Source organism: Nelumbo nucifera, chromosome 1 (genome assembly GCF_055504915.1).
Source record: "Nelumbo nucifera cultivar China Antique chromosome 1, China Antique-T2T, whole genome shotgun sequence".
In the NCBI taxonomy this organism is placed as follows: Eukaryota; Viridiplantae; Streptophyta; class Magnoliopsida; order Proteales; family Nelumbonaceae; genus Nelumbo; species Nelumbo nucifera.
The window spans coordinates 8237854-8251751 of record NC_142649.1 but is presented as its reverse complement, the minus strand read 5'-3'; the positions used below and the strand labels follow the sequence as shown (position 1 = coordinate 8251751).

Genomic DNA, 13898 nt, shown 5'->3' with positions numbered 1-13898 from the left:
TCCTCCTGTGTTTATAAAAGGTAATGGGTGGTCTCAGACGTTGATCTTCATTTTGAAAATAAAGGAGAGGAAAAAAAAAAAAAAGAAAAGAAAAATACTCTCTCCATCATCCATTCTTCATTAATAAGAAGAGAAGAAGGAGCTCTCTCTTTCTTTCCAAGTTGTTATGATAGTATAATCCATCACTAACACTTGCAGAACTAGGTAAGCCACACCCTTGTTTACAGTTGCAAATACATCTTATAAGTGCTTGGTTATTATATGTAGTAATATTTCTCAGGAAATACATTAATTCAAGAATCAAGATTAGGCCTTGACATGAAATTGTTTTTGGTACTGTTGGTGTTTTAACCTACAGTTTTGAGTTTTGAATTGAAATGTCATTTATATTTGAAACACAAACACTTTTGTTTATACTTGAGAAATTTGTGTTTTTCATCCATGTCAGCATCATATCAATGAGTTCAAATCAGCCCCCCCCCAGCACATCCCCGCCATGTATTGAGATCATTTCCCGATGATGACATCATTATTTCTGGGATTATCATTGAAAGATATTTCTAATACATAGCGGGAGTGTACTGTGGGACGTTGTGGGGGGCTGATTTGGTCTCCATATCAATGGCACATCAATCAAATTGTTGAGACTTTGCCTCCCAAAACAACAACCCTAATCGATGTTTCTTGAAACAATGTCTGCGTTTATGTTTGAAGTGAATATGCATTTGCACTGGAAATATTTGTATTTGCCCTCTTCCTAAACAGAGTAATGTTGTTTTGGTATTACATAGATGAAATTAGGGTTGAGCAAACGGTTTATTCAGTTAAAAATAAAACCCAATAAATCAAAATATTTAAAACCAAAAATTTAAATGAAAAATCAAACTGAAACCGAAATAACCAAAACTAAAAATTCCGGTTTGGTTTTTGGTTAAAACCAAATTTCATCACAATATTGTATTATATATTAAAAAATGTATATAATACAATATATTATTATAATATATATTGTACATATTATATATATATATATATTATATGTTAACTTATATATTATATAGATAATAAAGTTTGATTAATTTGAATTTTCAGTTAATCGAATTATCAAACCCAAAAACCAAAACCGAAACTAAAATTTTGTAAAACCGAAATAACCAAAATCAAACTGGAAAACCAAAACCAAAATTTTTTATTCGATTTTTTAACTTTAATCAAACAATGCTCACCCCTAATTGGAATTGTAGAAAAATCAGGGGCACCTCTAATTGGAATTGTAGGGAAATCAGGGGTGGGCACAAAGTGGGGGTGCATGTGAGGCGCATTTACTATACCATATATGGAAAGCCTGCAGTTCAATAGGTTTAATCCTGATCCTCCTATATAATTCGGAGGGATGCCACTAACCTATTTGGAGGGAGCTTTACTTTGCTCTTTCATTGGAAGTATCCATTTTCATTTTTCATATCCAACATTCATTTTTTTTTCAAAAAACAAAGAGGTTTGTCATCCACCGGGAAAAAAGGGGAAATACTTTATGATAGGAATGGTAATGGGGTGGGTTCGGGGAAAGGGTCATATTCTGAAATTAATCCAAGCTCCCATCCCTGATCCCGATTCTGAAATTAATCCAAGTCTCCGTCCCCGATCCCCGTTGGGGATAAAAGTCTTCTATTCTCGATTACCTATAGTTGCACCATCACCCGATCCTCGCATGTTAGCAAACTGCTGATTTGGGCAGTTGAACTGTTCGAACCGTTCAATTGTTTTGACCATTTTTTAATTTTTTTTGTCAGAATGGACCGACCGTTCAGTTCGAATGGTTGGACCATTTGACTCAGAAACCAGACCCCTGGCTGGTTCGTTCTTTGAGTTGGTTTTAAAAACCTTAATTTTATTCCATATGGATTTTGATTTATACAATTATCTATATATGAAATAATAAAAAAATTTAAAAAATATTACAATAAAATTTAAAATATATACACATTGAGTATGAGACTACACAATTTAACTTGGGTAGAGTTGATTTAGGATCGGGATTTCTCCCCAAATCTTAGCTCATTTTCAAATAGGAAAAATCTGGATCCTTTTGCAAGTAAATCCAATCAATATTGTGCATAGTATAGGTGAATCTCGGTTTGTATGGGACCCATAGGGTTTCAAGTCTGAATGAAAAAAAACAAAAGCTTGCACCAGAGTCCTACAAGTAGTATGAGACAAAACAATGCCTTGCGGTTGTGGGGACATTGGGGAGTTGCCACCTATTAATTTCTGTGTCTAAAAATTAAGAAAGAGGGAAGGTGGGGTAGGGATGATTTTGTAAAACATTTTAAAAAGGGAAATTTAATCTAAAATCATCCAAGTGACTCCAAAACCGGTCTCTGATCAGGCTAATAAGAGATTAGGTTACAAGTGTAGAAAGTATTAGGCATCTTAACTACTCACTCAAAATCGAAACTCATATCTGCTTCATTGAGTTCCTTCCTTTATTCCTTAGGATTTAAGGTCTCATTTGAAATGGGGAATTCCGATTCCAATTTTCAACTGTTTGGTTGGATGGAATCTGAATCCCATTCCCATTTTAGGTGGAATGACATTTCTCATTTAAGGGAATGATCAATCACTCCCCTCTTTTGAAACAAAATCCCATTCCAGCTGATTCCAATTCATTTAAGAGTTTATAAGCTCAACCTTACTATGATTTGTAATCTGTATTATTTACACTATAGGAAAGATTTAAACTTCATAGTGACTTATTCTTACCCCTTGATGACTTAATTCATGGTATCTCTTAGCATGAATTCATAGCCACAAGTAGATTTCCATTAAATTACTCCACCACATCACATGAATTCATTGCTACAAGTAGATTTTGTTTTTCAGAGTGGTTGGCATCACTATATTTTTCTAGTACAAATAGATCATCCAGATATAAATCCATTTTATTGGTATCGTCTAGAACTAAATCGCATTGAAAACATTCCATGCCTTTTCCTCATCCAAGGCAGCCCCCTCAAATCCTTCCCAACTTGTACATTTTTCATCACATGTTGCTCTGGCATCAATCCTTTGTTGGAGAATGAAAACTTATTCAGAGACCTCATCTAATAGTTTAACCTTTTCGGTTGAAAAGCTTTCTTGAGATGGTATCAAACCTTGTTTGATCGAGTGATTTAGTGTTTGATCTTTATTGTCTTCATTATAATTAATTAAATTGAAACCCAAAGTATAAGTGAATTTGTACTTGTCCATGCTTCAAGTCCAATGGGCCTTTATGTGAAAGGCGCATTCAAAAATAAAATCTTATCTATGAACCTCACTCCACTTGAGTCTTGACCGAAGCTTCTCCCCTAATAAATTCAAGCCCAATATGCTTACCGGCGAAAGACTGTTGTGAGTTGTGACTCTGTAAAGATCTATTACGATGTTAACTTGTAGTTTTCAATTCAACAAAGTGGTGATGAAAATTGAAGGAAATCAGATCTAAGATTGTTGCAGTATAAGGCAATTCAGTTTTAATAAAATAATCACAATCTGCATATATAAATCACAGATACGAATAAGTAGTCTAATGGTAATAGTAGAGACGACCAACCTGTAACAAAGAATAGAAGCTTATGGGTTAGAAGATATTAGGGCACATTGTTGCAAACATGGTTTTCAAAACCGGGCCGGACCAGATGGTTGCACCAGAAAAACCGGGAATCGGTCAGGTGACCGATTCCATTTTTCTCTAAAACTAGATTTTTGTTAAAAAATGTTGATTTGATCAACAAATCGTTGATTCGGGCGGTTGAACCGTTCAACGGTTTTGACCATTTTTTATTTTTTATTTTTTTTGTTAGAATGGACCGATCGTTCAACCCGAGAACTGGACCCCTGACCAGTTCGTTGTTCAGGTCGATTTTAAAAACCTTAGTTGCAAACTGGCCTTTAATATGATTTTCTTCCCTTTTGAATCTTCTTTAGCACCAGGGTTGGTTGGTGTTTAAGACTTTTTTTTTTTTATGAATTTGGTGTTTAAGACTCTTATGCTATGTTTGGTTTCGAGAAAAAAATAGGGAAAGGAAGGGAAAGGTAAGAAAACCTTTACAAACTTTGTATAAATTTTCCTACCTTTCCCTATTTTTTCTTTCAAACCAAACACAACCTTAGGGTACAATCAATTGCTCAAATGAGTTGTACCTCTTGCTGATTATGGTTGAACCTCCAATGATAGTCTTAGATAACAGTAACGACTCTTACAGTTAGAGACTTGCCAAAATATTCATACCACCAAGGTAAAATGAATCTTTCTCATGTGGACATACTCCGAATTAAAAAGAACAAACAAAGAAAAAGGATTAAAAAGGTTTATTAAAAATAGATAACTAATTATTATTTTATCCTAAATAAAGATAAAGTAAACACAAACAAAATTATTAATGAAATTTGATAAAATATTAAACTTAAATTATAGATTGCTACCTTGCGCTTTGGGGGTTGTGACAAAATGCTCACCTTGAACTTTCATGTTCTCTTACTTCGCCCTCACCCCTGTTAACGAGCCTGACGTAGTGATAAAATTTTAAAAATGCCTACTATTGTTTTTTATTTTTCCGTATTTTTGTACCTTCCTTTTTTTATCTCCAATTATCTATATTTTTATTGTATTTTCTCAGTTTTCTTCTTCTTTTTTGTATTTATTTTGTTTTTGTTTTGCAATTTTCAGTGTTTTCTATATTTTCCTTTTTTATATATTTTGTGCCTTTTCTTTCTTATATTTTGTCTTTTTATTTTGATTAATTCTCATCTTTTTATTCATTTTTTTGTTGTAACTCCAGTATTTTTCAATTTCCTACTTTTCCTTTATTCTCTGTATTTGTTTTTGTTGTTTATTTTATCAATTTTCTACAAAAATGACTCATAAAATAAAATTAGGGCAGTTTGGGGTTTTAATAATGTTTACTCGCACATATGGTAATCACTTGAAAAAGTTTTCTAAAGTTAACTAAAATAGTGTTTTCAACCCGTCGTTGAGTAAAATCCGGAGAAAGGTCAAAACCCGTTGATTTGGTCAAAATTTGTTTGACCTGGATGGTTGGACCATTGACCCGGTTAATTCAATGGTCAGGTCACAGGTTGCATACTATGTATATAAACTTTGGGAGGTCATAACTTTGCACTCCAATGTTCGATTGAGGTGATTTCTTTTTATTTTGGGTAATTTTTCGAGAACTATGTGTCTCGCCCCACTATTTTTGCTAAAACCCCCTTTTTTTAGCCATAAGTTTCAATTTTTAATATTTTTGTAAATAAAAAATAAAAAAACTGAATTAAAAAAATAAATTAAATATAAATAAAAAACAGTCTAACCCATTCAACCCAAAACGGTCGAATTGGTGACTTGCGACCCAAAGGCAAAAACGATTTGACTTCCGTGTCGGTTTTTAAAACACAACTAATAAAATGCTGATAGTAGGGCAAAGTGCTAAAATCTTAAAGTTCAGGGTGGGTTTTTTGTAGTCAGGATGAGTGGGAGACAAAATCATGTACATTGGGATGGGCTACCTATCATGAGTGGACATGCGAGTATTCACTGCAAGCCCCATATGTACTAAACACTGACATAGCTAGCCCGGTGTGCATGATTTTATCTCCAATCAGTCCAAATTCGGGTTTTTATCACAAATGAAAATTCTAGGAATTAAATGCTAATACGCCAAAGCATAGAGTGGCATTTTCTAATGAGAAAGCATTTCCTGCGCAACCGTATTGCATGCGACCCACAGGCCAAAAATGAATTGCCAATGGAGTTTAAGTCTACCCCCCACAACGTCCCACAGCACATCCCTGCCGTTTATTGAAAACATCTACCAATAATAATATTTAGAAGGATCAGGAGATGTTTCCAATACACAGAAGGGATGTATTCTGGAACGTTCTACCAATGATAATATCTAGAATGATTCAGTCTCTTGCCAATGCACCGGCCTTTGAAATAAAATTAATTAAAATCAGTTGATGTAATGCATAGAATTTATTGGAAGCATGCAGGAAATGCAAGCTCGTCTATAATCTACCCAAAGTATTAAATTTAGCACAGTCAATCCACGTGCACAGTGATGCCAATGCAAGAAAGATTATTTTCTGGGATTGCAAAAATGGAAGGTCCTTTAGTGCTGAACTGTAGAGATTTTCAAAGTGAATGAATGTGGGAGATACAGCGCATGAAGCGGATTTTTGTTTGCTCAAGCAATTGTCTAGCTATAGTGTAATTTATAGGGGGAAAAAGTCTGGGTAAATAAATTGCTGAAACCTTTATTGAAATTGTGGGTTGTTGCAAAAATCATATTTGAAGAATGGTAATTGTAATCAGTTCCCTCCAAACTTTTTGACACATAGATTCCTTCTGCTAGAATCCTCTAAAAAGAGGCATGTAATTGTCCAAAATACCCATGCACTACCTTTAACTAAAAAGTTTATTTTCAAAGTTTTTCCTATATATAAACCGACTATCCCAAATCTTTTCAATCTCTTTTCTGAAATTGATTTATTTTTCTAATTTATCCTTCATATCAATCGCTCAAAGGTAAAGTTACAACTTCAAATTCTTTTTTTTTTCTCTCTCTCTCTCATATGTTTTCATAAAGTTTGTGTTATTTTCTCTAAAAAAAACAGACTCAATAATAACTACATGGGTATTTTGAACATTTTCATGCTTCTTTTTAGAAGATTCTAACATATGAGGTCTACTTGCAACTGTGTCAGAAAATTCAGAAAAGGTGATTGCAATTATTGATCTTCAAGGGAGTTTTTTTTTTTTTTTTTTGGTTTTTGCTCAGGGGGAGGTTTGAGCAATTTACCTAAAATTTATTATTGGTAGTATAATTCTGTCCCATATTAGAACGTAACGTTCACCTTCATTTCTATATATGTTACATCTTCTCCCCCCTAATCCATGGATTTCTGTAGCCAAAGAAATGGAGAATAATGGAAGAGATTCATTGCCGACGCCCCATGTCCTGGTTTTTGTTGGTCCAGGCCAAGGCCATATGAACCCTTTGCTCCATTTTGCTAAGCGTCTAATCTTCAAAGGCATCAAATCCACACTAGCTGTGACAGTCTTCATTAGCAAATCCATGCAATCAGATGTTGGCTCAATCCCAATCGAGACGATCTCCGATGGCTTCGATGAAGGTGGCTTTGACTCCGCCGGCGGTGCCGAGGCCTACAATGAGCGATTCAAGGATGTGGGGTCGAGAACTCTAGCCGAGGTGATTCAGAAGTATGAAGGCTCTGAGTATCCTTTCACTTGTCTTGTGTATGACTCGTTTTTCCCTTGGGTCCTGGACGTAGCCAAGAGATTTGGCTTGGAAGGAGCCTCTTTCGTCACTCAATCCTGCGCTGTTTTCGCCATCTACTATCATGTCCGACAGGAGTGTGTCACCATCCCTTCAGCAGAGCAAGATACAGTAGTGCTTCCTGGGCTGCCACCGCTTGGGGTGACGGAGTTCCCATCTTTCATTGTGGACAAAGAGTCTAACAATTCATACTTCTTCAGTATGCTTTTGGGTCAATTTTCTAATTTGGATAAAGTAGATTGGGTCTTCATCAACACTTTTCACGACCTGGAGAGTGAGGTAAGGCTCTAAAACCATTCCAAACGTGAGGTGTTATAATCTCATTGGCTACTCAATATTTAAGATTCGACATAATTAAATCGAATTTGGATAACTCGAGTATCATATAATCGGTTAAATTTATTAAATATCCTATTCATATTATTTAAGTAATCAAATCGAAGTCAGATATAACCTGATTCGATTCGATAAATATCCGAATTCGACCAATTATTTAATTCTGTTTATATATAATATATATAAAATATTTAAGTATTTTATATAATTTCTATATATATATAATATTTAAATTATATAAAAAAATCATATATTTATATACTTTATAAAAATAAAAACATTTATTAATTACTTAAAATATAATTAATCAGTGGAATTCAAATCGAATTGAATATTTAAATATTTAATCGAATTCTAACAATAATTTTCAATATTCTAATTGGATTCGACTTCGAATATTGTGTGATTCAGTTCCAATTGATCCATTTAACTTGTTCTGTTCCAATACAATACCAGCTGTGAAGAGTTACTGATGTTCTGGTCCCATGTAGGTGTTGAGTACCCTGGTGGGGCTCTGGCGGGTAAAGACGATTGGCCCATCTGTACCTTCAGTGTATTTAAATAAGAGTGTTGATGGGGACACCGATCTGAGTCTCCGGAAGGCGAACACTGATGCTTATCTAGGGTGGCTGGACACAAAAGAAGCAGGGTCCGTTGTGTTCATATCCTTCGGAAGTCTTGCAAAATTGGGAGAGGAGCAGATGGAGGAAGTAGCCAAGGGTCTGAGGGAAAGCAAAAGAAATTTCTTATGGGTAGTGAGAGAAAAGGAGAAAAGCAAGCTGCCAACGAAGTTCGAAGAGGATACATCAGAATATGGTTTGGTCGTGCCGTGGTGTTCCCAGTTGGAGGTGTTGAATCATCGAGCAGTTGGATGCTTTGTGACACACTGTGGCTGGAATTCGACGCTGGAGGCATTGAGCTTAGGAGTTTCAATGGTGGGAATCCCACAGTGGTCGGACCAACCCACTAATGCCAAGTGTGTGGAGAGTGTGTGGGAAGTGGGAGTACGAGCTAAGGTGGATATTGAGAAGGGGATTGTGAGGGGGGAAGAAATTGAACGATGCCTCAAGGAAGTGATGGAAGGAGTGAGAGGGGAAACTATTAGGAAGAATACAACAAGATGGAAGGAGTTAGCTAAGAAAGCACTTGATGCAGGTGGCAGTTCAGACAAGAACATTGAAGAATTTCTGGATCACTTGTTTAAGCTCAAGAGGTCCTGATTTGCTCGTATGTCTTGGCAGTTTTGTTTAAATCTTTTCTTTCTTGTAGTACTAGAGGCCTCAGAAAATATTTAATATTCATGCACCGGGGGAAATTCTTACCTTGGAGATTTGTCATCGTATGTTAGGATCGATACAAACCAAGCATTAATTGTCATGGCATTAAGGAAATCTGGTAAATTATATCTATATTACAATTCTTGAGAAGCAACAGTTTCATACATAATATTTCACAAACTCTACCTATATATCCAAGTCTTTACATATTGTGAAATGTGAATGAATGAAAAGTATATAATAGTTAGACGTATGGGAGAATTGATACCTATATTTGGTGTGCCACCAAATAGAATGGGGGGCACAGCTTGGTGGGCCACCGATTGCAATTTCGGTGGGCCACCGACTGGCCCACCTTTTTCTTTTCAACATTCTCCCACTTGAAGACAATTTTCATAGTGAAGAAAAATTCGCTCGAGAATAGCTACAGATCATCTCTTGCTATGTAGCTTCAAGTCCCAGAGAAGTCCTGCACTAAATGAACTTCTCTCTCATCACCGGCTTTGTCAATATATCAGCAGTGCTGTTGTTAGTGTGGATCTTCTGTAACGAGATCTGCATCCACATAACCAACTAGTTTTAAACTTTGGCCACTATAACAAATGGAGATTTCAGAAGTAACCTTCAAATACCGAAGGATTCTCTTCACCGCAATCCAATGATCTCTTCTTAGATTTGCCATAAACTTACTGACTGCTCCCACTGCTTGTGCAATGTATGGTCTGGTGCACACCATGGCAAACATAAGCCTCCCTACTGATGATGAATATGGTATGTGGGACATCTCTGTCTTCTCAGCTTCAGTGCTAGGTGATTGTTCCGAAGACAACTTGCAACCGACAGAAAATGGGATACTGACTGGTTTGGAATCTTGCATGTTGAAGTGCCGCAAGACCCTTTGAACATAACTCTTTTGAGTTATCCAGACTTTCATGTTCTTTCTGTCCCTATATACCATCATCCCAAGAATCTGATTAACCACCCCCAGATCCTTCATGTCAAACTCCCTAGCCAAATGAGCTTTCAATGTTGAGATACTTCCTTTATCAGTACCTGCAACTAGCATGTCATCAACATATAACAACAAAATGATGAAGTGATCATTACCAAAGTATGTGTAGGCATAAAGATCTGCTTCGCATTTGATAATACCAACACCTTGGCGCCTGTTTTAGACCGTAAAGTGATTTGGTCAGCTGACAAACTAGATCATTTTTGTCGTCATCGACAAAGCCTTTAGGTTGTGTCATATAAATCTCTTCTTCAAGATTACCATGCAAGAATGCAGTTTTAACATCTAACTGCTCCAGCTCCGAATCAAATATTGTAGCCATACTCAATAGAATACGAATAGTACTTAATCGAGCAACAGGAGAAAATATTTTGTTGAAGTCGATACCTGATTTCTGAGCATATCCTTTTACAACTAGTCGAGCTTTGTATCTTTCAATATTCCTATTAGTGTCCTTTTTGAGTTTGTACACCCATCTACAACCAATGGCCTTTCGATTCTTAGGTAGTTTAACTAAGTCCCAAGTTTTATTTTTCTTCAAAGCTTCCATTTTTTTCTCCATTGCCATTTGCCAATGACGAGCATTTGGACATTTGCATGCTTCCTGGTATGAACAAGGCTCGTACTCTTCTGTAATGCAAGCATAAGCTGTTACATAATCCTGAAGCCAGACAGAAGGTCTTGTAGCTCTCCTCGATCAACCTTGATCACTGTAAGTATCTCCTTCAAAATTTTCAATGTGCTCTTCAGGTACATCAACAATTGTATCAATTTGTTGCTCTTGAATCTTTTGAAAAGATTCCACTTCAACTTTCTCTATTGTTTTAGAGCTTGATTTTTTCTGCATCGAATCTTCATGAAGACAACATCTCGGCTAACAACTATCTTGTGAGCAGTAGGATCCCACAATCTGTATCCCTTTGTACCTTCTGCATAGCCAAGAAAAATATACTTTTTGGACATTGCCTCTAGCTTGGTCCTTTGCTCCTTAGGAATCCAAACATAAGCATCACAACCAAATGTACGTAGAAAAGAATAATCAACAGGGTTTCCTGATCATACCTCTTCTAGAATTTTGCAATCAAGTGTCGTAGTGGGAGAGCGATTTACTAGGTAACATGTTGTATTGACTGCTTCTGCCCAAAAATACTACTCCAGCCCATCTGCACTCAACATGCTTCTAGCTCGATCCATAAGTGTACGATTCATCCGTTCAGCAACTCCGTTTTATTGTGGAGTTCGTGAAACCGTATACTGTCTCAGAATGCTGTGCTCATTGCAAAAATCTTTAAATTTTTTCGAGGTATATTATTTCCTATTGTCAGTTCTCAGACACTTAATTCTTTTCCCCTTTTGATTTTCAACTAGAGCTTTGCACTTCTTGAAATAGGAAAAAGTATCACTCTTCCGTTGGAGTAAATATACCCATACTTTTCTGGAAAAATCACCAATAAAAGAGACAAAGTATAATGAACCTCCAAGAGATTCCGTAGTAGCTTCCCACATATCAGAGTGTATTAGATCTAATACCTCTCTACTCCTAGCTTTAGACTTGGGAAAACTAGCTCTGTGGTGTTTCCCAAATAAACAATCTTCATAGAAATTCAAATCAGTAGATTTTAAGCCAGGAAGTAGATTTTGATCAAGAAGTACATTAAGTCCTTGCTTGTTCATATGACCCAAACGTCTGTGCCAAATCATGACAGAATCGGTCATAGCATTTGCAACGATGAAATCGCCGACCATGGTATCCCCGATCAAGTGGTATAGCTTCCCTTGTAATTTGCCTTTTGCAATTACCATAGCTCATTTACTGATCTTCAATTGACCCTTTTCTCCAGAAAACTTGTAACCGTCTTCATCAAACTTTCCTAGTGACAGGAGACTCTTTCACAGTTCAGGAACATACCGTACACCAGAGATTGTACTAGTGATGTCGTCAAACATAGTAATTATAACGTCTCCAATTCCCACTATTTTGCATGTACTATTGTCACCCATGTAAATAATCCCACCATTGCACGATTGGTATGTGTAGAACCAATCTCTGCATGGCGTCATATGGAAAGAAGCACTAGAATCTAATATCCAGTTATGCTTTAAATTTTTACAAGAATCAATAGACAGTACCTCACCATCTTCTGATGAATCATTTCCTTCTGCGATGTTTCCTTGGGAATTATTTGAAGTCGGATCTTTGTTAGAGTTGGGCCAATTTTGCTCTACTTTGGGTTGCCGACAATCTTTTCGAAGGTGCCCCTTCTTACCACAATTCCAACACTTGATTCCTTTCTTGTTGCTTCTTGACTTGGATCTCGTTTGATTTTTTATAGAGTCGTTTCTCTCATTCGATCTACCTCGTACCATCATTGCGTCACCTGAAGAATTCTCACCAACTTTTCTATGAGATTCTTCCGTAAGCAACATAGAAATAGTAGATTCTAATGACAAATATTTAGTATTGCTCAAATTCATTATCAAATTATCCCAATAGTCTGGCATAGAACAAAGCAAAAGAGCAACATTTTCTTCGTCATCAATACGTACCTCTATAGTTGCTAATTTGCTTACGAGAGTGTTGAACTCATTCAGGTGTACTTGCAAAGAGGCTCCGTCCTTCATCCTCAAATCGTAGAGTTGTCGTCGGAGAAAGATTTTGTTGGACATCGATTTCCCCTCTTAGAGATTCCGCAACTTGTCTCATAAACATTTGGCAGTGGCTTCCTCGGACACATTGAATAGAACCGAATCTTCTAAAGCAAGAAGAATATCAGCCATGGCTATCTGGTTTTTCTTCTCAAAATCTTCGTCTTTCATATTAGCAGGCTTTTTCTCTTTTTCTTATAAGGCAATTGCACAATCTTCTTTCACCAACACAGCATGCATCTTCAACTTCCAAATTGCATAGTTGGATCCGTTGAATTTCGGTATGTCGAACCGGGTAGAGCTCGAACTCGCCATATTCAACACGTGCAATACCGGAATAGCAAATACAGATTTCGGCAGAATCTTGGAACTGAACTGTGTGGCTTTGATACCAATTGTTGGAATTGCACAGCGGAAATAATGTAATTTGTACGTGCACAGAAAGAAAATAAAAGCAGATAGCAATAAAGAAAGAATGAAGAGAGAACACCAGATTTACGTGGTTCGGCCAAAATGCCTACGTCCACGGGTAGCAACTCGGAGCTTCCTTCTTATTATAAACAGGAAAAAAATACAAAATGGTCTCACCGGAATCTCACCTGTACCCAACACTCAATACTCCTCTCAACACACTATATACACTATACACTAAAATGAAATGAAATATGTTATCAACTAACATAGGAGGACCCCTATTTATACTTGAGCTTAGGGGTATAATGGGATTTTTTAAAAATTTTCTTCATAATTAAGCAAACCACAATCAGTGGTTTGCAAATGATGTGCCACCGTTCTATTTGGTGTGTCACCAAATAGAATGGTGGGCACAGCTTGGTTAGTCAGCAATTACTTTCTCCTTTTACCCTTTTTCCCCATAGTGCTGGTTGCAGGACAACCCAGCTAAACCAGCCCTCGGTTGGCTCTTATTTTGTTAAACTTAACAAGTGTGGGGTGCTAAAATAGAAAGAAAAAGTTGATGGAATTCACTTTACTCAACTTTTGATTCTCTCTTATTTTCTATTAAACCAAACATATCCTTATAGAATGGGGAATTGATTAGCTGCCACATTATGAAAATAAAAATCTTCAAAAGAATAAAAATATTACAATAATGTCTACCCATTGAATAGGTCAAAGGAATCATATGGTCCAATTGACATGATCATTTCAGCCATATCAATTGCGGCCCAGAAAATTAAAAAAAAAAAAAAAAATCTCCGTCTTTGGAGATATATATGCACTTTCACTTCTTCAAGTGGATGATTCAACAACACCTTTTGTTTT

The 13898-nt window shown here is 36.3% G+C and overlaps 1 protein-coding gene and 1 long non-coding RNA gene across 2 annotated transcripts; one reads left to right on the top strand and one right to left on the bottom strand.

The window, feature by feature from the left end:
• Window positions 1–9106, top strand: LOC104586843 (UDP-glycosyltransferase 74G1-like). Its single transcript, XM_010244207.2, has 3 exons — window positions 1–204; window positions 6955–7622; window positions 8171–9106. The coding sequence occupies exons 2-3, from the start codon at window positions 6963–6965 to the stop codon at window positions 8897–8899; spliced, it is 1389 nt and encodes a 462-aa protein (XP_010242509.1). The 5' UTR covers window positions 1–204; window positions 6955–6962; the 3' UTR covers window positions 8900–9106.
• On the bottom strand, window positions 8334–13230 carry LOC148802874 (uncharacterized). Its single transcript, XR_016081362.1, has 2 exons — window positions 12516–13230; window positions 8334–12346 (listed from the first exon to the last, which is right to left on the bottom strand). It is a non-coding gene; the product is annotated as an uncharacterized LOC148802874 (long non-coding RNA).
• Window positions 13231–13898: the final 668 nt, after the last annotated feature.